This window comes from Solanum tuberosum, unplaced genomic scaffold (assembly GCF_000226075.1).
Source record: "Solanum tuberosum cultivar DM 1-3 516 R44 unplaced genomic scaffold, SolTub_3.0 scf00424, whole genome shotgun sequence".
Lineage (NCBI taxonomy): Eukaryota > Viridiplantae > Streptophyta > Magnoliopsida > Solanales > Solanaceae > Solanum > Solanum tuberosum.
Window position 1 is genome coordinate 215,940 of NW_006239350.1, and position 24,855 is coordinate 240,794.

The following is a 24,855-nucleotide window of genomic DNA, read 5'->3' on the forward strand; positions in this document are numbered from 1 at the left end:
CCGGCTCAAGGCGTCTGCTACCACATTCGCCTTGCCCGGATGATAGAGAATAGAGAGGTCATAGTCCTTCAGGAGCTCAATCCAACGACGCTGCCTCGAATTAAGGTCCCTCTGGCTCATGATGTACTGAAGGCTCCTGTGATCGGTATATATCTCACATCGAACTCCATACAAGTAGTTCCCGGATGGATAGAGTATCTAGACTCATGGGCCTCAGAAAGTATCAACTGTATCAAATCTCCAACTCTCGGAACACAGATGCGGCCGGCGAATTTCAATACTCCAGCAGGATCTAAGGTAGCCTGACCACCATCACCCGCTAACACTCGATCTCTAAGGGCCACCAAGGCCTCATCCTCAAACTGACAACCACGGATCCTATCAAGCAAGGAAGACTGAACTCCCATATGGGCCAAGACACGTCTAGAATCTGAGATATCCAACCGAACCATGCTATTAGCTAAGGACTGAATGTCCAAAGCTAAAGGTCGATCCTCAACAGATAAGAAGGCTAGACTACCCATACTCACTGCCTTCCGTCTCAAGGCGTCCGCTACCACATTCGCCTTGCCCGGATGATAGAGAATAGAGAGGTCATAGTCCTTCAGGAGCTCAATCCAACGACGCTGCCTCGAATTAAGGTCCCTCTGGCTCATGATGTACTGAAGACTCCTGTGATCGGTATAGATCTCACATCGAACTGTAGCACTTTCTGGCTCAAGTCAGAATTAGTTGAACCTCAACGATACGAGATATTGAATGGAAACAAAAAAAGATCATGAGTCTAGAGTTGTTGGTGACCAAACCAGAAGAGTTGAATTCAACTTGATTATTATAATATACGGTTGATTCTTAGTCAAAATAATTTTTGAACAATCTACTATTATAGGTGTTTTAAGAACTTCAATTTTGTAATATTAACAAGCATAACTAATTTTAAATAAAAGGTCAATTGATTGAGTATAAACAAGTTCCTTAAAATGAGATAAATGCTACAAATGGAAATAAACAAACAAATTTTATAAATGATATTTCAAGGATAAAACCTCATAAATTTCTAGACTTCAAATTTTGATAAAAGGTGCTATAAGGATTAAAAAAAAATATTTAGGTGAAATAACAAAGTGTTATAAAAAAATATCTTATTATAATTTTTTAAAAATTTATTAATTGAAAATGCATTCGATTTTATTTTTACGGTTGAAACAACTTGTTTATTAACCGAATATGCAACAAATTTCTATGAAAAAGATTGTTATTCGAGAAATTGGATATCTTACAAAGATAAAATTGCAGAAAATAAGAATATAATTCTATTTAAACTCTAACTTTTATTTCATTAGGAACAAAACAATTTAAAGATAATTTTGTTGAGTTATCAATTTAAGCATAAACTAAAATAAATAAAAAATCAAACTAATCGAATGACAAAACACTCTACAAGAAAATTTATAAAATTATCTATGAATATCGAATCGTTAACCCAAAACCCAATATTAAAAAATTATTAATATTTTTTTATTAGATTAAAATTTTGATTTACACAAATCACTAGTGGCTTAAAGTTAAATGGTAGGTAGAATGGGAATATATGTTTAGTGCTACAAATTGTCTCAGTCGACCGAAAAGAGAGATACGACTACTATCTACGCCGGCGCCGGACTTTTGATTGAACGGAGAATTTTACGGCCGGTAGGTATATAGGAAGCTTCTATGAGATTCTCGTTTCTAGTCTTTCGACTGTAGCTTTATATTCCTCAACTGATTCATATATTTGTTTGATTTCTTATTAGCAAGTGACGAAGATGGTGAAGGCAATCATAGCACCTTCGATGCTGTCATCAGACTTTGCTAATTTGGCATCTGAAGCAGAGCGCATGCTCAACTGTGGTGCCGATTGGCTGCACATGGACATCATGGTAAAGCTCCTTCCTCTTTCTAGCATTTTTTCCCCAAGCTGTCTTATTGCTGCTGCTTTTTTTTTTTCCAATCTTTTTTAGCTCTTGTATGTATTAGCTTGCTCTTGTTTTCTCCATCTTTGGATTGAAATTTAAGGAGCAGATTTAGTTTAAATGTCAGTTGTTATTAGCATTGTGTGAATAGAGGTGAGCAAATGAGCAATATTGAGGATTCATGGAGCTCTGCCTAATAATCTGAGAGTGATGCTTGGTAATTTATTTTTGTTAATTATGGTGTCTGGATCAGCTTTCGCACACCTTGACTAATTCCATGACATACTAATACTTGTTGACTCTCACTAACTATATCCACTAAGTCTAGGACAGATGAGAAGAAATTACTTAGCGTTTTTGTGATTGGAAGTCTTGTTATTAGCTAGGTTTTAAAAGACAATGCGGGATCACATGATCTCTTATGTAACTGAGTATCAGGAAAACGAAGTGGAAACATGGTGTTGACAAGCTGGTGTAAAGAATTTGCCAAGCTATTGAATTCCTGCAATACTTTTCCCCTTCAGTTTTCAACAAATAATGGGCAATTATAAGCTATGTGACATATTTGAAGTGTCTACATGAAGACTGGGAGATAATCAGCTTTAATGATGACATGTTATACTTTGGGACCTTCTTGGTCCATTTAATGAAATATCTTTTGCGTATCAAGAAAGAGACTTCATAGTTACTATAATGACAGTTAAGAAGGTTTATTGTACTTTAAAATAAGAAGATGATATTTTACTTTACAAGTAAAGATTACAGAGGTTTCTGTTAACATCTGGACTTTCAATTTTAAAGAAAAGTGGTTGACTACCTTCTTTATTTAGGTACAGTTCTGTTTTTGAGGCCGCCCATATCATGTGAAATTATCCCTCCAGGATAAACTAGGTCGTTGTACCAATTCCTCTTGTTTGCTGTGACTCTATAGCACAATGAACTTGTTAAATCGATTGTAACCTCCTCAAACTGGAATATAAGAATTTTATGCCAAGTGTGCTTCATCTGCTTCTGCTTAGATTGTGTTATTAGTGATATCTTCAGTCTTCTCTTCTTTAGCTCAATAAGTATGGATTTAAAGTGCTGTTGAAAATTGTTCCATTAGGCACTTCATTCATCAGCAGTTACTGAATGTTGTATTTGTGCATTGCAGGACGGGTAGGTCAGATGTTCAGGTCAAGTTCTGGTTGTATGCATGTTAAAATGATGGGTGGATAATTGAATGAAAATTAGGCTCATTGGATTTTTTCATATTTCTAAACACAAAAGGCACTGTAATACTCTTTTTCGTACTTGTCTCTTTTGCAGTCACTTTGTCCCAAACCTTACCCTTGGTGCTCCAATTATCGAGAGTCTCAGAAAGCATACAAAGTATGGTTTCATGAGTGCCCTATTTCAACTTTATTTTTCTTGTCCATAATTTATTTATTGTACAATGAAGTTGTTCTAACCGTTGTTCTAAATTTCTACAGGGCATATCTAGACTGCCACCTAATGGTCACTAACCCCCTTGATTATGTTGAACCTCTAGGCAAAGCTGGGGCCTCGGGCTTTACTTTCCATGTTGAGGCATCTAGAGGTGGGGTTTACTTTGCACTCTAGATCTATAAAGTATTTGAGGGAGAATCTCTTTTGGCATTTGATAAGTTAATGTTAGTAGCTGTTCACTAGAATGTGATAAAAATTGTTTCAGTGATATAGGAAAATGATGGGACTAGGGTATAAACTATGAGTAGTTTGTCGAAAAGGTTCAATAAGGGTCATATTGCATGTCAGTGTTTTGTATTATTGGCGGTGGAACATCGTTGCATAAATTTGTTTCGTGCCCTGAATACATTGAGTTGTTTTACTCTGTTTAATTTGTTGTGAAACATTTTGGTTGGCAAATTGTTTTAGTAATAGTTTAATGCAACCAAAACCTGAAAACTGGACAACATTTTCGTAAAACATTTTACACTCACACCTAATGGATCTTTGATTTCTGAAGACTTTGTCATCATTAACTTTCATTTCTGTTACTTAGAAGGTATTACTCTTTGCAGATAATTGGCAAGAGCTTGTTCAAAAGATAAAGTCAAAGGGCATGAAACCTGGAGTTTCTTTGAAGCCTGGTACACCAATTGAAGAAGTGTACCCACTGGTAGTTCTTCATTATCACATTTTATTAGTTTTATTGGCGAAATACTCAGGATTTAAATCCTTAACTTCTCCTTGTTGTGAACTAAGAATATAACATAATTTTGAAAAGGAAATCACTTGTAGCCATTGCTGTTAGTGAAACAAGAACAAACTTAATGATATTTTCAAAAATACCTGTCATGATACACCAGTTTGCATGTATATTTTACAGCTTGATGGTGAAAACTCTGTCGAACTGGTCCTTGTTATGACTGTTGAGCCTGGTTTTGGTGGACAAAAGTTTATGCCAGAGATGATGGATAAGGTGAGAATACAATTTGGCATTCTCTAAATTGGATATCATTCATCATTTTCTGCATAATAACTTAAAGAGCCTCACTTTCAATTTTTAGGTACGCACTCTCAGAAAAAAGTATCCATCACTAGATATAGAGGTGAGCTTTTGTTTCTTGATGGGTTAGTTCTTGATTTAGATTTTCAGACTTTTTCATGTTTTCACGGACCATTCCCTCGTGCATTTCCCATTTCTTGAGTTATCATGTTGTCAAACCATACTGGATTTAACACTCACTTTTTCAAAGAGCATGCTGGATAAAGTCGGTTTATCATTCATATGAGCTATTGTGATTCAGGTGGATGGTGGTTTAGGACCTTCAACCATTGAGGCAGCAACATCAGCTGGAGCAAACTGCATAGTTGCAGGAAGTTCAGTGTTTGGAGCTCCAGATCCAGCACAAGTCATAACTTTGTTGCGAGGCAGTGTAGAGGAAGCTCAGAAAAGGAGTTGATACCAGAAGAGGCAAGATCTCATGTTGTATTTTAACAACTATTAAAAGTATACCATCTTTATAATGTTCGCGGAATCAATATCTCGAGATGCCTGCACTTGTTGAGTTATCCAAGTTCTATTTGTTGAATAAGGTTAAACATGTATTTTATCATATCATCTTGAACCACACATATTGAGTTATCTAAGTTGTTTTTTTGAATAATGTGAAATATCTGGTGCTGGATTTAGTTGGAAGTCCATGATACTGGATACCAAGTTACCAAGTTTCCAAGAACTAACTTGACGGGTAAATTACATTATTTCAACTAAATATGGAGCAATTCCTCATTGTTTGTTTAGTTCACGTGTTGAAAGGGAAACTATCCTTCAAGCATATAACATGATCACTAGAAAATAGGGTGGACATGGTACGATACGGTAAATACAAATAATCATACAGAAATCTAAATTTTGAAACTATATTAGTTGGTATGCATTTTAATATTGAAATTTTGACTACTCTTTCTTGATTGGAATGTCATTTTTATGTTATTGATTAACAAAGAGAACCGCTTGTACTTCCTTTTGAATATTTAAAAATGTGTAAGATGTTAGTCGGATATAATTGAAACATTTCTTAAAAAGCTGAAGTCACAATTCTCTATTATATGAGTACGTGTAAGTCAGTCGAATGAACTATATTACCAATTTATCATACTACAAAAAAGTGAAATTTAAACTTAAAAATATGGAATCGTACCGAATTAATTATGTTTAGTAAAGGTATAATATTTTTAAAAATTAAAATATTGAATCAAAGTTTTCAATATCATACCATGCCCACCCCTACTAAATAATATCTGGTCTAGTATTGTACTTGGCCTAATATATAATTTAATAAATCATTTAAATAAACCTTATTAGTCCTCCCCTCCGGATTAAGTTATGTGAGACCATTTGACTGAATGTGAATTATTAAAAAGAAAGAAATACTTTTAAAACTAATATTTAAAATAACTCTTAAATATTTGTATGATTATGTATTATCTTATTGATGATAAAATGATTTTTTTTAAGAGCAACTTTCACATATAACAAACATAAAAATCATATTTGTATGTTATAGCTATAGTTTGCATAATTGCGTTCCATTTCAAATTTTATGTTTGCTATGGAGCTTTTGATTTATATAATTCGCTAGATACATCCAATTTTATACAAATTGTTCAGTTTTGTAATTTGTATAATAAGATCTGCATTTATATAATTATAAGTGTATATAACAAAAATATATGTATTTGTATTTGTATATACACTTTTTCTCTCGCTATATACAAACACAAACGCATTTTATACATTTTATACCGAAATGTATAAAATGGCTAATTGTATACCGAATCATATGGCAAAAAAATGGGATGTTTGCTGTGAATTACAAATAAAATAAACTATGGCTATAACATTTAATTTGAATTAACAGTTTGCTATTTCATACAATTTTTCCTTTTTTTAAATTGAATTGTTTTTAAATGTAGAAAGATGATCCATTAAAAAGAAAAATGTGTTGGCACAAATTGTGACAAGCAAGGCTAAAATATTGTTTTTATCCCTTACATTCTATCACTCAGTTTTAGTCACAATTGATTGGTTTTTAAGAAACAGATAATTAATTTATGAAAATTTCTGTAGTAATAAAACTTTGATACTGATTAATTTTCAAGTTATTCTAATTAAATAAAGAGAATTTTTTAAAAAAGAAATAGGAAGTTATGTAATTCCCTATTTGGGCCAATAGTATCATCCACTACACATTTTGGGCCCAAAAATTTTCAACCCAAATTAGCTTTGAGAATTTTAGGTATTGGGCTTTAAGAGACTTCACATATATATATAAGCAGCCACGCTTCCTTATCAAACCCTAGTGTCTCTCTAACCCTAGCTGATTTCTCAGTTCATTTCAGCAGGTCGCCGATTGAGGACGGCGCCGTCAACCGGTAAACATGGTGCACGTCAACTTTTACCGCAACTGTAAGTCTCCTTGATCTCATTGTAGATTGCTTATGATTATGTACGGTGTTTTGTATGGATTTCTGTTAGTTTGCTTAGATTAGTAAAAATATGGAGAATTCATAGTGTTAGCAACCTCCAGCTTAACATTATTAATTGAGTATTAGAATGATACGGATCCAAATGGAACGGAATCGACTGAATGAATTAGTGTGATTGAGGCTTAGCATGATCTATTGATGTTTATGTTTCTATGTAATAGTTACTTCTAATGTAAGATAATGCAGATTAGTATTGTGGCCTGATTATGCCTATTGAATTGTTCCTTGTAAAATTAGATGGTTGTTAGGATTATTCGCAAGTACTTATTCTGAGCTATGAGATATAGTGGTCTAGCTAATTATTCCGTTTCAGTTTTGACCTTTAGGTTGTATATGATGGTATTTTCAGCTAAAGTGACAGTTGCCACAATTAAAGTTCAATTTTTGTCAGAAATTCTCTAAAAGCAAATGTAGGTTCTTCTTTCAATTTAAATTAAACTGCAACTGCGTTAAGTCTCCGTAAAATCTTAAGCCTATTTTTGTAAAAATGTTGGACAGCCTAGTTGGGAAAATTCTTTGGGCTGTTTTTTTGTTTTGGGGATTGGTTCAGAATTTACCATGTCACTAAAGGAAATATGGTTTCAAGCCTTTGTTTATTTGCTATTCTGTTGTGGTAATCAGATGGGAAGACCTTTAAGAAGCCTCGACGTCCTTATGAGAAGGAGAGGTTGGATGCAGAGTTGAAGCTTGTTGGAGAGTATGGACTGAGGTGCAAGAGGGAGTTGTGGAGAGTTCAGTATGCTTTGAGCCGTATCCGAAATGCTGCAAGAATGCTTCTGACCCTTGATGAGAAAGATTCACGTCGTATTTTTGAAGGTGAAGCTCTCTTGAGGAGGATGAACAGATATGGATTGTTGGATGAGAGCCAGAACAAGCTCGATTATGTCTTGGCACTCACTGTCGAGAACTTCCTTGAACGTCGTCTGCAAACCCTTGTGTTCAAGACTGGCATGGCTAAGTCAATTCACCACGCAAGAGTGCTCATCAGGCAAAGGCATATCAGGTATAAACAGATTGTTTTCATCACATATTGTAAATAGTTAAGCTGTTTTTTACCCCTTCTTTTAGGTGTTCTGTGAAAGTAGATGACAGCATTTGTAACTGAATCCCTTATAACCTATCATCTAATACAATAATATGTGACATGAAATGTGTTCCTTTAAGTGCAATAAGGGGAATGTTGGGAAGTGCTTTTCATTTTTTCCAGTCCTGTATAGTTTTGTTGAAAGAACTATAATACTTGCATCTAGTTTAGGATATAAATGTTTTAAGGTTTAGAAGGTGTCTTTATTCCCCATAGATATCCCTCAACAATAATATATGAATTCTTAGTACAAATTGCTGAACAAGATTACATGTTTCCTTAAGCAAGTTATTGTATGATTTATTCTCTGAACCTATAAAGATGAGTGATGTTGGCACAGTGAATTCTTTTTAGTGTTAGTTGTTCTCAAAGATACCAAACTTTGGTTGATGTATTAAACTGTAATTGCAACTAGGTTTTCACTTTTTGCAGAATATGTATAACCATTTCACTTATTATCATCCTTTTTATATGTTAACAGAGATGTATTTTAGCGTGCTTTGAATTGCGAGGTTTCTAGGAGCCAAATGTTTATTCTAGTTATAAAACTTTATTAATTTGCAGAAAGATTGTATACACATTATCTTCTTGCATTGGTAGGTAAGTCTGGTGTTGTTGGATTACAAGATCTTGGGTTAGCTGTGTTCTTAGCCGTACATAGTAGATCTTGTTCCTTAGTAATCATGCGTATGGGTTCTTGTTTTTTCTCCCTACTATAATGGTGGATACCTAGTTCGAAGTACCTACAGGTTATTCCAAAATATTGGAATGGACACATTTACATTTAATAAAATAATATGCTCTGTGAACTACTGATTCTTTGTTTACTTGTGTGCATTTCAATGAGACTAAACAAACTTGACATTAATTGCATTGCAGGGTTGGAAGGCAAGTGGTGAATGTTGCTTCATTCATGGTGAGAGTGGACTCTCAGAAGCACATTGACTTCTCTCTAACCAGTCCTTTTGGTGGCGGGCGTCCAGGAAGAGTGAAGCGAAAGAACCAAAAGTCTGCTGCCAAGAAGGCTGCTGGCGGTGATGGTGATGAGGAGGATGAAGAATGAGCTTTTGCGTAAGAACCCAAAGAAAGCTGTCTGGTGATGGAACTGTTAATTTTTGAAGTTTTTAGTTACCTATGTAGTTCTTCCTTACATTCCTTTCTTCGATATTTTGGTATCTTCACATATTAGAAAGAAATGTTTTTAGCAGAGATTGTGAGAATATTTTTATGTTTGGATTTTGCACTCATCTTTAGAGTTTCAACAATTTGTTTTTAACAAGACTACCTCTTGTTTTATGAGATAGAAGTGAGTCTAGTAAGTTATTCCCTCACTTCAACCTTTGTCCCTTAAATTTGTCTGCTTTTCTTCTTCAACAAGACAAAAGTTGAACGCTAAGAGTGTTTTCGAAAGATTTTTATATCAAGTGCAAGAAATCACTCTCTAAAGGAAGAGATAGTGAAAAGATTATTTATTTTTTTTCCACATCAACCCATTTTAAAATAACTTTATAACATTTTGTTAGACTTCTGATATTTGCTTGCCTAGAGTTATTCTGAAGAGGGTAGACTTGTAAATTTATATGCATTACGAAGATGACTTAAATGGTGATCCTAAAATCCGGTGCGAGTGCACTTGACCTAAAATGAGATTATTGTGAACTCAGAATTCGGAATATATCGATCTGAAAATAAAATTATTAACCTAGAATTTATAAGTTCCGAAATTGTCGATAAAGATAGTGGAGACAAAAGGAATAAAAAAGTTGACGAGCAGCAAGAAATGATAGGTTCTAAAAGTGTAAAGATACTTAGACTATATCACGGAGAAATTTATATTAGAACTCGACTAATTAAGAATTACGTATTGTAGGATTCATTTCTAAAGGCGACACTCTCAATGATTTTTTTTCATATTTAGGACTTGAAATCAAAATATTCGATTAAGAATGATAAGATTTCAATCACCTATCAGGTCACTGGAGGGAATATATAGTACTATATGCTCCAACTTCACAATTATCATAGGCACTTAACCTTACCATTCCAATTTTCAGGAATGATATCCAATACGAGAAAGAGAAAAATAATTCTATATGCAGATTTTTTTTTGGGTGCCAACTGGTATAGAATAATAGAAAATAATTTTCTAATAGTTTTTTTTATGTCTTTCGCTTTCTTTGTCAGAGTTCTTGAGTTCGAGTCATACAAATATACAACTATCTTTGTTATAACTTATATGGAGCATTTTTATCCGTAAATATGAGATTTTTTGTACAAATTCAAATTCACTAGTGCCTCAAGATAAATATCAGACATCGAATAAAAATACCAAAAAAAAAGCTTTTGTCATTCACTTGTTGGAGGTTGTCAAATAAATCTTCTTGCAAATATATATATAATATCCCCATATAGAAGATGAACCTTGAAGCAACGATAAAATTATCTTTGTGTGATTTATAGATACAAATCCGACCCATAAAAGCAAGTATAAATTATAGGAACCACATATTATAAGTACTAAATAACATCCTATCCCTTCTAGTTTTCTATTTACCAAAAATCCCTTAAAAATGATGTTTGCGGGATACATAGCATTGGGCACGGGATACATTAGGTTTGATACATTCCACATAGTGGGATACATAGCGTTGTGCACGGGATACATGCGGGATACATAGGTAAAATAAGGGATTTTTGAAAATTTTGAAATAAGTAGAGATAAATGGATATTAAGGTAAGTAAAGGAGTGTAGTTAAGTAATTTGTCCTAAAAGCAATCACTAATGCCAACAATAGAATAAATTATCTATATCACACTCCTACGAATATGAGAATATAGCCTTTTCCTAAACTCTGCTAATACGAAATGCTTCGTACACCATATTATATTGGATGCTAATCAATAGACACTATTCCAAGTTGTAATTTTAAAAACCATTTCTTAAATGTGTTATTGACTCCATTAAATTACTACTGAATTTATTCAAAGTTAATAGTAAGAGATATATATGCTGGCAGACAACAAGTAGTGGAGGTTTGACAAGAATACAAGCATCCACTTGGGAAACTTAACTTTATTTAATCCTATTTTCCCATCCACAAAATGTTTTATACGTGATTAATGTGTCTTGGCTTGCTGTAAAATAAAATCTCTCCGTTCATATTTATTCGTCCACAATTTTAAAAATAAATTTTAATATATTAAAAAATAATTTTTTTTCCATATAAAATCTTTACACATTAAGTACTTATTTCTAAATTATTTTTAAAAAACTTAACACGAAATATTCCCATTAATATAAATAAAATAATAAATATTCATGTAAATTATTATTTTCTTAATAAGTATTACAAACAAAAATAAAAAGAAAAAGTAATATTAAAATAACATTTGATCTGAAGGTAAATTATAATTGCATCAGTTAACTGTGTGTAAACCAGTTAGTGTTATCTAAAATGATTAGACAATAGACATAAAGCGTCCACATTAATGAATGGTCCTTCAGACTATTATTGGTTCATGTATTGTGATTTTCCTACACTGACTTCACATGATAATAGTAAAATTAGCCCATAAAAAATATAACCGTCTGATTTATTTAAATTTAGATAAATTAATAATATGTACTCAATTCATTTTGATCTATCCAACCGATTCAAACCAATTTAAAAGGTAATTTATGTAGTCAATATGAAAAATCTTGCAAAATAGAGAAAAAAACATGAGGTGGATATTTTGATCTCTATCAGATGAAATTGTGAAAAGAAAATTAACCATAAACATCATAATTTTTGTAAAAATCTAAAAAAATAATATATATATATATATATATATATATATATATATATATATATATATATATATATATATATATATATATATATATATATATATATATATATATATATATATATATATATATATATATATATATATATATATATATATATATATATATATATATATATATATATATATATATATATATATATATATATATATATATATATATATATATATATATATATATATATATATATATATATATATATATATATATATATATATATATATATATATATATATATATATATATATATATATATATATATATATATATATATATATATATATATATATATATATATATATATATATATATATATATATATATATATATATATATATATATATATATATATATATATATATATATATATATATATATATATATATATATATATATATATATATATATATATATATATATATATATATATATATATATATATATATATATATATATATATATATATATATATATATATATATATATATATATATATATATATATATATATATATATATATATATATATATATATATATATATATATATATATATATATATATATATATATATATATATATATATATATATATATATATATATATATATATATATATATATATATATATATATATATATATATATATATATATATATATATATATATATATATATATATATATATATATATATATATATATATATATATATATATATATATATATATATATATATATATATATATATATATATATATATATATATATATATATATATATATATATATATATATATATATATATATATATATATATATATATATATATATATATATATATATATATATATATATATATATATATATATATATCACACCTCTTAAAACTACATTGAACTCTAAAATTGTTCAAAAATTAATAAACTGTAAAAATTATGCCTTCAAATTATGTGAGTTTTCATTAAATATTTTTTATTTTCATAGTTCTTAAATTTAACAATTAAAGTTTGATAAATAAATATTTACTTTTGTTGACTTAAAAAAACCAAAACTATTCCAGTAATACTTAAAAAAACTACTTTAAATCTACTATTTTCTCTGTTCACTTTTACTTATCCACTATTTCAAAATAAATTTTTATTTTATCACTTCTAAGATATTAGAAAAAAAACTTTTTTTTTCTTATTTTACATTCAATATTAATTATTTATCTCTAACTCAATTTTCAAGATTTAAGATTAAATATAAAATTAAATATTGTGATAAACCATTAATATCTATTATTATTTCTAAAGTGGCGTGCTATAGATTTAAGATTATATATCAAATTGAATATTGTGATAAACCATTAATATTTATCATGGCGTGCTGTGGATAAATAAAATTGAATGGTGGAAATACTAATGATAAAGGGACATTTTTATCATTTTCTATAAGAATGCAAAATCTTGCACGTAGGGTGGGTGTTCGGTATTTGATTCGGAATTGTCAAATTTCAGATTCGATAATTTGGTAATTGATAGTTAAAAATAGGTATTAAATATATAAAAAATTCAATTTCAATTCGGTAATTCGGTAATCGATGAATTAAATTTCGATTTGGTATGGTATTTGGTAATACTGTATTGAAGTTGTAGCCGATTGTATTACAAAGTTAATACTATTTTCCAATCATTCCTATTGTTTTATGCATAGGCACGATATAATAGAAGATCAATACGTAAGAAGACACCAAGAAAAACAAATTGATACAACTAAAAAACATGTATTTGTGTTATTTATGTTCATTCTTTAACTTTCTTTTTGAAACTTGTACTAATGAGTAATGGACATGTTATTACATGATCTTCATTAAGTAAATTATAATTCGGTATTCAGGAAGGAAATACCAAATACCAAATGGTACTAATGTCTCATATCAAACCCAAATTCGAATACCATAATTCTAAAATTTTACTATCGAATACATACCGAATACCCAATTACCGAATACCAAATTACTAAAAATTTTAATTTAATTCGGTAATTCGATTTTTGATACCTTATGCCCAGCAATACTTGCATGACTTTTCTTGTCCCATTTTAAAAATATCTTTCCCATTTTCTAACATCTAACAGACTAACACGGACAAACAAATGAAAATCATGGTCTCATCGCTATTTTAAAATTCTCTTTTTAAAATAAAAGTAAAAATTGCGTTAGGAAAATGAGGAGGGGATTACGACGTGGGGAAATCGAATCCTCGTCAATAATGTGGGAGTTCAGTTAGCCAACCAATTGACCTAAGATTCCCCTTGTTTTAAAATTTTCTATTTTCTATTACTATGATTTGTTCCTCTCTTAATCAGAGGCCGGGTTTGAACCTTAGATATGAATAAATTTTTGATAAGGAGAGTTTACCCCTAAATAGGACTCCACCTGATGTGAAAAATATAGTCAGACTTCAATATAGATATCAAACACTGAGTAGAAAATAATAAAAAATCAAGTATTTGTCAATTTTGAGATATCATTCACAATTCAATAAGAATGGCTAATTTTTTTTTAATATTATTTTTTCCTTACTGACAATTATGGTTCAACTATTATTTTGGAATTGTCTATTTTTTTCCATTTTTTTTATTACCACAAGAACGTTAAGTAATGGTCAATTTTGAGATATTTCCTAATTTTTATGGGGCTACTGATTTTCTGAGTCATATCTTATGCAGCAGCCCATGTTATGATATTTTCTTCAAGGTTTATCACTAACTTTTTTTATTTTTCCATGCTGGCATCTATATTGAATATCGACTAATTTAAATTTATGTCATATATTTATTAACTATGTAAAGAAAAAGAAGACTTTAAAATTAGAAACTCCGAAAGGAACGGAGGTCCCAACCATCAGGTGAACTCAATCGAATTTAGGGTATTACAAATTCGCTACCCACTCATTCAAAAAGCTCAAAAAAGAAAGTTTTTATATTCAAAATTTAAATTTGAAACTTTAAATTAAAATAGGAGCAGTTTAATTCGCTGCACTATATGAATGGTTGATGATATCTATCTTGTCAAATCCAAACACAAATAAACTCTAGAAAAGAATGTTTGGAACTTTATACATAACTTTACCTTTCCTTTTTCACATTGAATTGATAGAACACAAGATCAATTAAACCAATTACATTAAATAATTGGTTTTTTGAAATTTCGTCCAATGTTTGATGTCTGTTTTGGAGCTTCGATTAAATCTGAATTATACACTATAGAGTCCATTTTGAAAGTGTCAAAAGAATTTTCTCCATATTCAGGGCCTCGAATTCGAAACTTTTAATTAAGAGTGGAGCAGGTCACCCCTCCCCCTTACTCTTACATGAATATAATTTTCTTTTTAACGGGTGTTTAGTAAGAAAGAAAAAAATCATGAAAAATAAGTGAAAATTTAATTTATTTTTTTATATTCGAAACATAAAAATCAAATTATATATAATTCAGAAAAATATTATGAATGGTGAAGGTGGAGTGGGGCGGTAGGGGTGTTGAATGGTAGAGATGAGTAGCTAAGAAAACGAGTGTGCAATAGACGGAGAAGACAAATCCTTTTGACATCGTATCTAATATCGAATATCACTTGTAGAATTTGTTTGCCTTTTCAACAATAAAAGTAAGAGAGTTTTACAAATAAAATACAAAAGAACTTTCTAGACTTATTCTTATTATTTAAATTGCAAAGGATTATGATGGACTAATTTCCTCTACTAGAAAACATTATCTACTCATTTACCCTTATTTTTCATGAAAAATAGAGAGGGAATCGTACACGTAATTATTTATATTTTGGTAGAAGAAAATAATCTACAAAAATCTCTTATATGTCATTTTCATATTAGTTATATGAGTAATAAATTCATACACATATTATTTATATCGTGTCTATGTTTGCATGAACATAAGTTGATAAGTAGTTGTGTGTTGTCTAATTTTTTAATTAATATTATTATTATTTTTCTCCTATTTTCGTTTACTTCAATTTTATAATTACATGTTATTTTTTTTGTTTTAGTTATCATATTATTTGTTATTGCTATTATTTTTTTCTCCATATTTTTCCATATAATTTTTTCTCTCATACTTGTTTTGATATATTTTACTTGAATCGACGATCTCACGAAAACAATCTATTTACCTTTATAAGATAGGAATAAGATCGCGTACACACTATCTTTCTCATATCCAACTTGTATAATTTCACTAAATATAGTGTTGTTATTATTATCTTGACCTACACAAGTTTATCTTTCGAATTACACCACATCAAATTCCAAAAGTATGTGTTAAAGTAATTATGAATTATGCTTTGAGAAGCTCTTCACGACTTTCCTCTCCTACTGATTGTGAAATTCACCTAAAATATTATGCATATTTTAGTTTTTAAAAATTATCAATGTAGAACTCTACAACCTACTTAATCCACCCTCTATGGAAAACGTCGCACATTAAAAATCTTCCTAATTTCTTGACATAAAATCCCATCAAAAAATATAGTGGTCCACAAAATCAATTAACTCGAACGGCTAAAAATGTTCTACATAATTTGCACTCAATCTTTCCATTATTTTGTATTAATTAGATTTTCTGTGTATAGAAATTAGAAAACGTGGATATTTATATCTTTTTTTTTTCAAAAAAAATAAATCTGCTTTTGGAAATTAAAACAGGAGGAGGAGAATAATTAAAAATGTGTAGATAGTGGAAAAGGGTGAAAAATAAAGTGGTATATAGCCCACAGCATTCGATTCTAATTAAAGCTACCTTTCACATCATATATAATATAGTTTATATTATTTAGTATTTTCTTTATTTCTCCTTCACAAATTTGTTATCTATTTCTCACAATGACGTGTAAGATAATATACCACATAAAAGTGGGGTTTCATGTTGATATCTTTTTGTTTGATTTCTCATTTTCCGTTCGGAGGTTATATTGAAGATCGGATTGAATTTGAATTGCAAATTGAAAGGTTCATTTAGGAATGATACTTCTAATAGAATTTTTTCATACTTAAAACTCAAACTTGATATATCTAATTAAGGATAGAGCAGTCTCACATGACTTACTACGATCCATGTTGGTTAATGTTGATGACATCTTGGCCAAATACATAGACAGTCCATCTAACTTGTTTAAGTTTTCATTTTGTTATTTCATCTCAATTTAATTACATTTATTTAATTTTATTTTTTATATATTATTTAACACAAAAATATTAGTTAGTGTAAATTGTTCATGTCATTTGGATTTAATCAAAGTACTTACTTTTAAACTTTTAACTCAACTTTAATATTAATAAAAAAAAATCATCTTTAGTACGAATAAAAGATGTTGCTAATAACTCTACTAAAATGTTAAAATCCGATAGACTCGGATGACATATCGGTCAGTTTGGTTCGATTGTGAAGTTTATTGGTTCAAGTTATTGGTTATCAATTTGTAGACATGTTAAACCGTTATAGAACTATCCAGATTTAAGATATGATAAACTACTTTAATTCTCGATACAATTATAAATACATATTGAAAACATTAGGATTATACTTTTAAAAATTCTAATAATCAATTAAGTTCAATCAATTTTATGAGACGTTTTGACATCTTATTTCCCTCACAACTTATGTAATTGTGTTTGGTTAAACTCAAAATTTAAAATAAGAAAAATTATCTTTTGAAACTCGTGATTTAATATTTATTTTAGTTGCCATTTTTATTTAAAGTCGTTCGTACTTAACATCTTTCTATTTTTTTATTTAAAATATCCCAAGTTGTTTTTATCTAAAAACAATTCAAAAAACTCCTTTTTCCAAAAAAAAAATAATAATAAATTTTATTGGGGAACAGTTGAAAATTGAAAGAGAACCCAACATATCATATGGGTTCAATTAATTTTCGAAACCCTACCCTATTTTTCCTTACTATAAGAGGATATTTCCCTAATAAGTAAAGTATATGTCTCTATCTTTCCATGTTTTGGGGGAAAAAAAAATAGGTCCATTTGATATTTTTCATTGCTTCTGTGTGAGAGTGATAAAGTCAAGAATTTCGCAAAAAAAAAGTTATAAATTTATTAGGTATGTGTATATATATATATAAAATAATTTAATTTGTATATTTAATATAATTTTTTACTTACGAAGAATAGTAATTAATATATGAAATTTAGAGATTGAGATTCATTGAGTGGTGTAGTTTAGGAGCATATTTGACCCTTTACCCTTTTTAGTTTAATCATTAAACGATCAACTATTTAAATTAATTCTTAGGAAAAAAAATGGTAGATATAACATAGCAACAACAGCATCATCCAAAGAGTACAAGTAGACCCACCATACACGTAAAGGGGGACCACGTAAGGTTCCCAATTGTACTTGGTTTCTCATAATTATGTGTGGTTTGGTCCCATTATATTTTTTTTCTCGCTCGATGCTCGATATCTATATTAAAGCTTAATTATTTTAAATTTATATTGTGTAAGATCTCATTTATGAAAAATGCTTTATATCAAGAATTTTTTCATATCTAAAAGTCGTATCCTAGACATTTAATTAAGAAGAAAACAATTTCATTCAATTAGCACATCCTATTGTATTTTGGATTATTTATATAAATTTCATAGTGTTAAAAACTAATTACATTATTTCCCCACTCCTTTCTAAATTACAAAAGTTTCTTATAATTTATGAATTTAAAATATATCACTGAACTTTCGAATATATCAGCAAATATCTGAATACATACAAAAAAGATGTAGCAAAAACAGGATAGGACATTCGAATACATAGCGACGATATTAAATGAAATTGGCCCCCCCATTAATTGGTGTTGAGTTGTGCAACACACGCACCTAACACGTATATATCTAAATTTTAAAAAAATGTTTTTATTATTTTCTTATCCCTTTTCTTTTTTCTTATTCGATTCCTTCATCTTATTTTTTCCTTTTGCTTTCACTTTGTTCTTTTTTTTTCTTTTGTTCATCATCGTCTTGTCACTATTAACTCAAAATAGTAGTGTCAAATTGACGAATTGAATTAGACTGAGTTAATAAATGAAAAACTCATTAATCTATCAAATATTATTTGGACGGATTTGAATGAGATTAAAATTGTCTAAACATTAGATTGTAACTTAATGCATCCAATATATATCAAGGTTTTATTAGTTAAGAAAATTTCTAATTTTTAACTAAATATAACGTCTCAAAAAAATTGAAAATATTTTCTCATGATTTTCATAGTAAAAACTTCATAGCGTGCCTTATTTAAGCCATTAAGAATCAAGTTTAGATTAAAATTATATTTTGTTTGATTAAAAATATGTAAATTTATAAATTATACCAAGAGTTGGACATGGATTTTTTACTTAAGGAGCCGTTTGGCCAAGTTGTTGTTTTTTTTTTATTGGACTTTGACTCTGAAAAACATGTTTGGCTATAAAAATTCGGAATTTAACTTGAAGTTGAATCCCACAATTTTCAAAAAAAAAAAACAACCAATTTTTTTTTTTACTTTTTTCACACAAATTAGTTTTTTTTTAAAAGTCAAAAACAACTCTAATTTGTATTCACGATCAAACATACAAAAAAAAGAAAAACAATTTTTTTTTAAATCACAATAAAACATGATCAAACCCCTTCATAATATTAAAATATATCACCTTATATATAAAAAGAAAATAAACATGACTCTTTAAATATCTAATGGGCATTACCTTTCATCTCATTCCCATTACATCGTTTTACCTAATATTTCAAGAGATTCACCTTAGACAAAACAATAAAAGAAAATGGTAAAGTATTAAAGTTGCATTTACTTGATCCAAAAATATCATCAATCATCATTACCGATTTAGAAGAGATTATACTTAATTACGTAATTTATTACTATTAAGTATTACCCATTATGATTCATTTTATAAACCTCCACCGTTTAATTTTATGCAGCACCTTTAATCTGACACATTAATTTAGAAGAAAAAAAACCTTTTAAAAAATTATAGGTTGAATAATTTTTATATATCTGTGTTGTTAAAAATTATTTCATTAAGGGTGAAGATAAAATTTTAAAGTTAATTTTCTCTAGTTATAGTGAATGACATTCTTTTTTAGACGAACTAAAAGGGAAAAGATTTGACATAAAATGAGACAAAAATGAATTCTCTCGGTCTCATTTTATGCGGCGGCACCCTTTAACTTGATATGGTATATAAGAAAAAAAGAAAAACTTTACAACTTATGGTCTAAAACAATTCTTAGATATTCGTGTTACTAAAAATCATTTCATTCAGAATACAAAGACAATTTTAAAATTAAATTATTTATAATTATAATAAGGTAATATTCTTTTTAGAAGGACCTAAAAAGGAAAACATATCACAGGCAGAGAAAGTAATATTTTCCACAATTTATTAATAAAAAGTAATATCTAGTGCATATGCGCTGCAGAAGGGTTTGTAAGAGAAGGATTAAAAACACATATGAAAAGAGCACATAAATAAACATCTGAAATATTATGCGATACAAATGTAATATTTAACATATATGATTACGAATGAAGTTATAAGGACAAATGAAAATATAACATTTATGGCTATCAAAATAAGAAAAATAAGACAAACAATTTAGTGCGAAAAATTGGCTTTAACCAGAGTTAGAAGAGATAGAGATTAATTGAAGAAGAATTGAAAAAAAAATAATTAAATAAGACATGATATAAAGTTAGTTGGCTAAGGTTGTAACCTTCCTTACAAAGGTGTGAAGATCAAAATATTAGTATAAAAAGTTGGTAAATAACTAAGAAGGGAGGATGGGGGTTGCTAGCCTTCTTTTTGCCTCTTTTTCTTTTAATGTTAGTATTCAATTATTGGAGAGCCATTTATTCTTTGAAGTGCATTACTAGTTGTTACTTCATTTATTTTTTATCTTGCTATTTTACGATTTTTATTTAATGAAACTAACTAATAAATAAATAACTCAATAATAAGTTCAAGTTTTATAACTTATCATTTCATAAAGTAATTGTGTCACTTCTACACCCTACCATTTCTAAAGGTTATGGATATGATGTTTTTATTGATGCTTATGACGAGAGCGTTTCTAAAACATCATTTTAGTTGTTTTGAAAAGACAAGATGAGAAAAATGAGATTGAGATGATTTTAGCAAGTGAAGAGGAGGTATACTGACACCCCACGAGAAAATGAGAGAAACTCGTTGTAGGAAATATGAGGAAAGATAAAGTTAGGTAAAAAAATAAAAATTTAAGGAAAGTGATTAGATAAAATATGACACGACTTCATATTTCTAAGGATATGACCTAGATAAGGAATAGAGATCACGTATTACGATATTAGGGTAAGAGGTTAAATAAGAGTAAAGTATTGTCTTGTCTTGTCTTTATCAACTATTGTCATATATCATGTTTTATTCATTATTTTCTTTCTCTTTTACTGGAGTTTGATGCACTTGAGTAGAGGTCTTTCGCAAAGAATTCCTTTACCTCTACAAGATAGTGATAACGTATACATACACTATATCCTCTGCACAAGATAGTGAGAACATATGTGTACACCATACTCTCTCCACAAGATAGTGATAACGTATACGTATACCATATCCTCTCCAGACCCCACTTAACAAAATTTCACTATATATGGTAGTGCAGTATTTTAATAGTCAATCTACAAAAACATTTTTAATCCAAAAATCAAACAAATGTTTATTACTTTTTTAGGGAAAATGGTCTGAAAAATAATCTCAACTTTTAGCTAAATTGATGTTACGATATCAAATTTTATGAAAGACCTTCTATCCCCTGTACTATTTAATAATATATTTTAAAAGTATATATGTGCATGCATGGACACATTACTATTTATAATGATACAATATTTATAATGTTTACGTGAACACATATATACCTTTAAAATACACTAATAAATAATTTAAAGAGGTAAAATGTCATTTTCAAAGTTTGATATCGTAACAGTAATAACGATTAAAATTCGAATATATTTCAGACTTTTTTCCCATTTTATTAATATAGGTGCACTTCTAACCCTTACCAAATAAAATTACCATAAAATTATAATCATACCACTTAGAATTAAAGGACTAAAAGAAAAATGTTAGGGGTAGAAATGGAAAGAGACCTTCCATATAAACGAATCACTTTTTTACCTTCTACATTATGTTACTAATATTCTAATCCAAGGGGTACTTTTGGGAATATACAAAAGATGAGTGGGGGTAAAATTAGAGTACCTAAAAATCCTCTTCCAACTTTTTCTTTTTTTCACCCTCCTCTTTTTTCTTTTTCACTTTACACCCCAAACATTTCCCTTTTCTTCCAATCTAATCCTACCCACCAAAAAAAAAAAAACTACATAAAAAGTTCAGATTGTAATAAAGAATAATAATTAGCAGCTTCATCTTCAAGTTCCCATAAACCATCTGATATAGCAAACGGAAAATCTCCACCGTTGATTTCATTTTCCTCAACAATCGGAAAATCTGAACCGTTGATTCCATCTCCACTTGGTATTCCAAGTTCATCATCAGAAGCTTCTAGAAGGTGTCTAATAACACTACTTCTATCATCTTCTGTAGAATCACTACAACTACGGATTTGGGAATTACCCGACCCCGTAGAAGAAATTTCTTCTACCGGGTCGGACCCAAATCCGTTGTTGCTATCGCTCGGCAGGAGGTCTAGCTCCTGCTGAAGCGTGGTAAAGATGTCTGACCCGGATATTTTAATCTCCGGGTCAGACTCTATACCGTACTCCTCTTCCTCTTCGAGGATTGAGAGGATATCAATATATGAAGATTTGTGACGTTTATATTCTTCAGTTACTTGTATTTGCTCTTCTTCTTCTCTGAAACGTTTAATTGGTTGAATTAACTCAGCCATTTTTGCTTCTTTTTTTCAAAAATATTGAGAGAGTTTTTTCTAGTGAGAGAAAGTTGAAGGGATGAGGAGAGAGAAGGGGTATGGGAAGGAATTTATAGAGGGAAAAAATAAGTGTGTTCCGGTCAAAATGAGTGAAATGAAAGAAAAGTGATAATAATATTTTAATTTAATTTATTTTAATTATTCAAAGGTACAGAAGAGATAGAGATATTCAGATTTCTGATTACTGACAGAAAAAAAGAGACTTTTTTTATTTTATTAAAGAAAAAAACATATTGGGAGGACCAAGAAAAATGGGGACCAGTAGCAGTGACGATGTAATGAATAAATAAATATATAATTAATTAGTTCATCTGAATTGAATTTATTGTTTTTGGAATAAAGTAGTCTAGATTTATGTATATAATAATTTAAATAGAAATTTTAGAAAATACTACTAAAATTTATAGTCATCCTTTTTTTTTGTAGAATTAATTAAATCAAAAATTTAAATTCTATTGGTAGACCGAACAATCTAGTGGAGAGAATACATAGGAATAGGAGGATACCCACTAATGTATCGTAATTACATTGTGTTATATATTGTATTAATAAATATTATGTTTGAATAAATTGTAGTATTGTTCTTTGTCGTACATAATGTCATATATCAGAAATTTGAATGATAAATTTAAGATAGAAGTAGGGTAGGAGGTAGAACTATTATGAAAAAGGTAGGATAAAATAAATATAAAATGATAATAATATATTGAGGTAACGATGCGATCACACCAAATTGGTCTCTACATAAAATAAGAACTTTTGACGTCACCTAATAATGATTTAAATTATACGATACAATAAAATTGAAGTAACAATTAAAAAAATATATATTTAAACTAATAATACAGTACAATATAACAGATACAACTATCCAAATAAGGTGTAAAAGCAAATAGTGATAGAAAAACTCATTAGTAATTAACATAAATTATGATAAAATAATTAAGATATCTCCACTTTTATTTAGAAGTTTTAAGTTCAAACTTTTGAAAATGAAATTGTTTTTATTGAGAGTATTACCTTCAAACTATTTTTTTAATCGAATCTCAATACGAAAATCTAACTGCGAGCAAAAATCTAAAACAATAAAAAATGTTACTCTCTCTATCCCAATTTATGTGACTTACTTTCCTTTTTAGTCTGTCCCAAAAAGAATGACACATTTTTATATTAAGTAATAATTTTAACTATAAAATGTATATTTTATCCTTAATGAAATAATTTACAGCCACAAAAATTCTATCATTCATTTTATACCACAAGTTTTAAAAGTCTTTTCTTTTTATCGTAAATTTCATATCGAGTCAAACTACCTCACCTAAAATGATATGGATAATGATATGGATGGAGTAGTAAAGAGTTGGCTTTTATTAAGTTCACGAGTATTCGGCTTGTGGCTAGTTGTTGTCTCTTTCTTTTTTCACATTATAAGCAAATTGTTGAGACAATTTTGTCCCTTTCTCCTATTTCTTTTCTAAAAATGAATAAATAAATGCATTTAGGTATTACATAGCTCTCTCTATCCTAAGTGTCATTTTTAAAAATAAATTTGTACCCAAAAAAAGTTATATATTGTATTTTTTTAGTCCTACTTAGCGTTTAGTATGAAAAAAATTAACTAAAATTTAGTATCAAAATAACTTTAATAAAATAAATTTTAAAAACGTAACAAAAAAATTCTTATATTTAAAATTTTGTACTCAATCAAACACTATAATATTAATTGAATTTTAAAAGATTCTTATGACACGTACACTACACAAAAGTACATGGAACAAACAAGTACATCGAGTTAAAAGGTTTTATGAAGTCTTCATCTTCTTTTTGCTTTTACAATTAATATTTATTAAGTAATATTAAAAAAAAATTTAAAATCTTTTTATAAATTTCTAACTACTAATCTACTATATTAGAAATATTTTTTTTTATTAATTTTTTTAAAGAAGGTGCAACATAAGTAATGAAAA

At 28.8% G+C, this 24,855-nt stretch overlaps 3 protein-coding genes across 6 annotated transcripts; 2 read left to right on the forward strand and 1 right to left on the reverse strand.

Moving 5' to 3' along the window:
* The first annotated feature begins 1,571 nt into the window (after nucleotides 1–1,571).
* Nucleotides 1,572–5,145, forward strand: LOC102589630 (ribulose-phosphate 3-epimerase, cytoplasmic isoform-like). Of its 4 annotated transcripts, none has more exons than XM_006363171.2 (9): nucleotides 1,572–1,696; nucleotides 1,794–1,919; nucleotides 3,106–3,110; nucleotides 3,261–3,323; nucleotides 3,425–3,531; nucleotides 3,995–4,092; nucleotides 4,303–4,395; nucleotides 4,484–4,525; nucleotides 4,724–5,145. In XM_006363171.2, exons 2-9 carry the CDS (start codon nucleotides 1,806–1,808, stop codon nucleotides 4,877–4,879), a joined length of 678 nt encoding a protein of 225 aa, XP_006363233.1. In that variant the 5' UTR covers nucleotides 1,572–1,696; nucleotides 1,794–1,805; the 3' UTR covers nucleotides 4,880–5,145. The 4 variants fall into 4 exon arrangements, with proteins under 4 accessions (XP_006363233.1, XP_015158831.1, XP_015158829.1 ...); XM_015303345.1 differs by having other exon boundaries at nucleotides 1,798–1,919; XM_015303343.1 differs by having other exon boundaries at nucleotides 1,572–1,692; nucleotides 1,798–1,919.
* Nucleotides 5,146–6,787: 1,642 nt separating this feature from the next.
* LOC102577830 (uncharacterized) lies at nucleotides 6,788–9,314 on the forward strand. Its single transcript, NM_001288306.1, is given in 3 exon segments — nucleotides 6,788–6,888; nucleotides 7,590–7,971; nucleotides 8,932–9,314. Coding segments are annotated over 3 exon segments (594 nt in total). The 5' UTR covers nucleotides 6,788–6,860; the 3' UTR covers nucleotides 9,116–9,314.
* Nucleotides 9,315–22,020: 12,706 nt separating this feature from the next.
* On the reverse strand, nucleotides 22,021–22,925 carry LOC102590485 (uncharacterized). Its single transcript, XM_006363173.2, has one exon. It carries the CDS (start codon nucleotides 22,844–22,846, stop codon nucleotides 22,316–22,318), a length of 531 nt encoding a protein of 176 aa, XP_006363235.1. The 5' UTR covers nucleotides 22,847–22,925; the 3' UTR covers nucleotides 22,021–22,315.
* Between the last annotated feature and the right edge of the window lie 1,930 nt (nucleotides 22,926–24,855).

Bases quoted from the DNA above. Each gene is read 5' to 3' on its own strand.
- LOC102590485 (XM_006363173.2), bottom strand. From the start codon at position 22,846: ATGGCTGAGTTAATTCAACCAATTAAACGTTTCAGAGAAGAAGAAGAG.
- LOC102589630 (XM_006363171.2), top strand. From the start codon at position 1,806: ATGGTGAAGGCAATCATAGCACCTTCGATGCTGTCATCAGACTTTGCT. The intron at 4,396-4,483 runs GTGAGAATACAA...TTCAATTTTTAG, and splicing joins TGCCAGAGATGATGGATAAG to GTACGCACTCTCAGAAAAAA. The intron at 4,526-4,723 runs GTGAGCTTTTGT...ATTGTGATTCAG, and splicing joins ATCCATCACTAGATATAGAG to GTGGATGGTGGTTTAGGACC.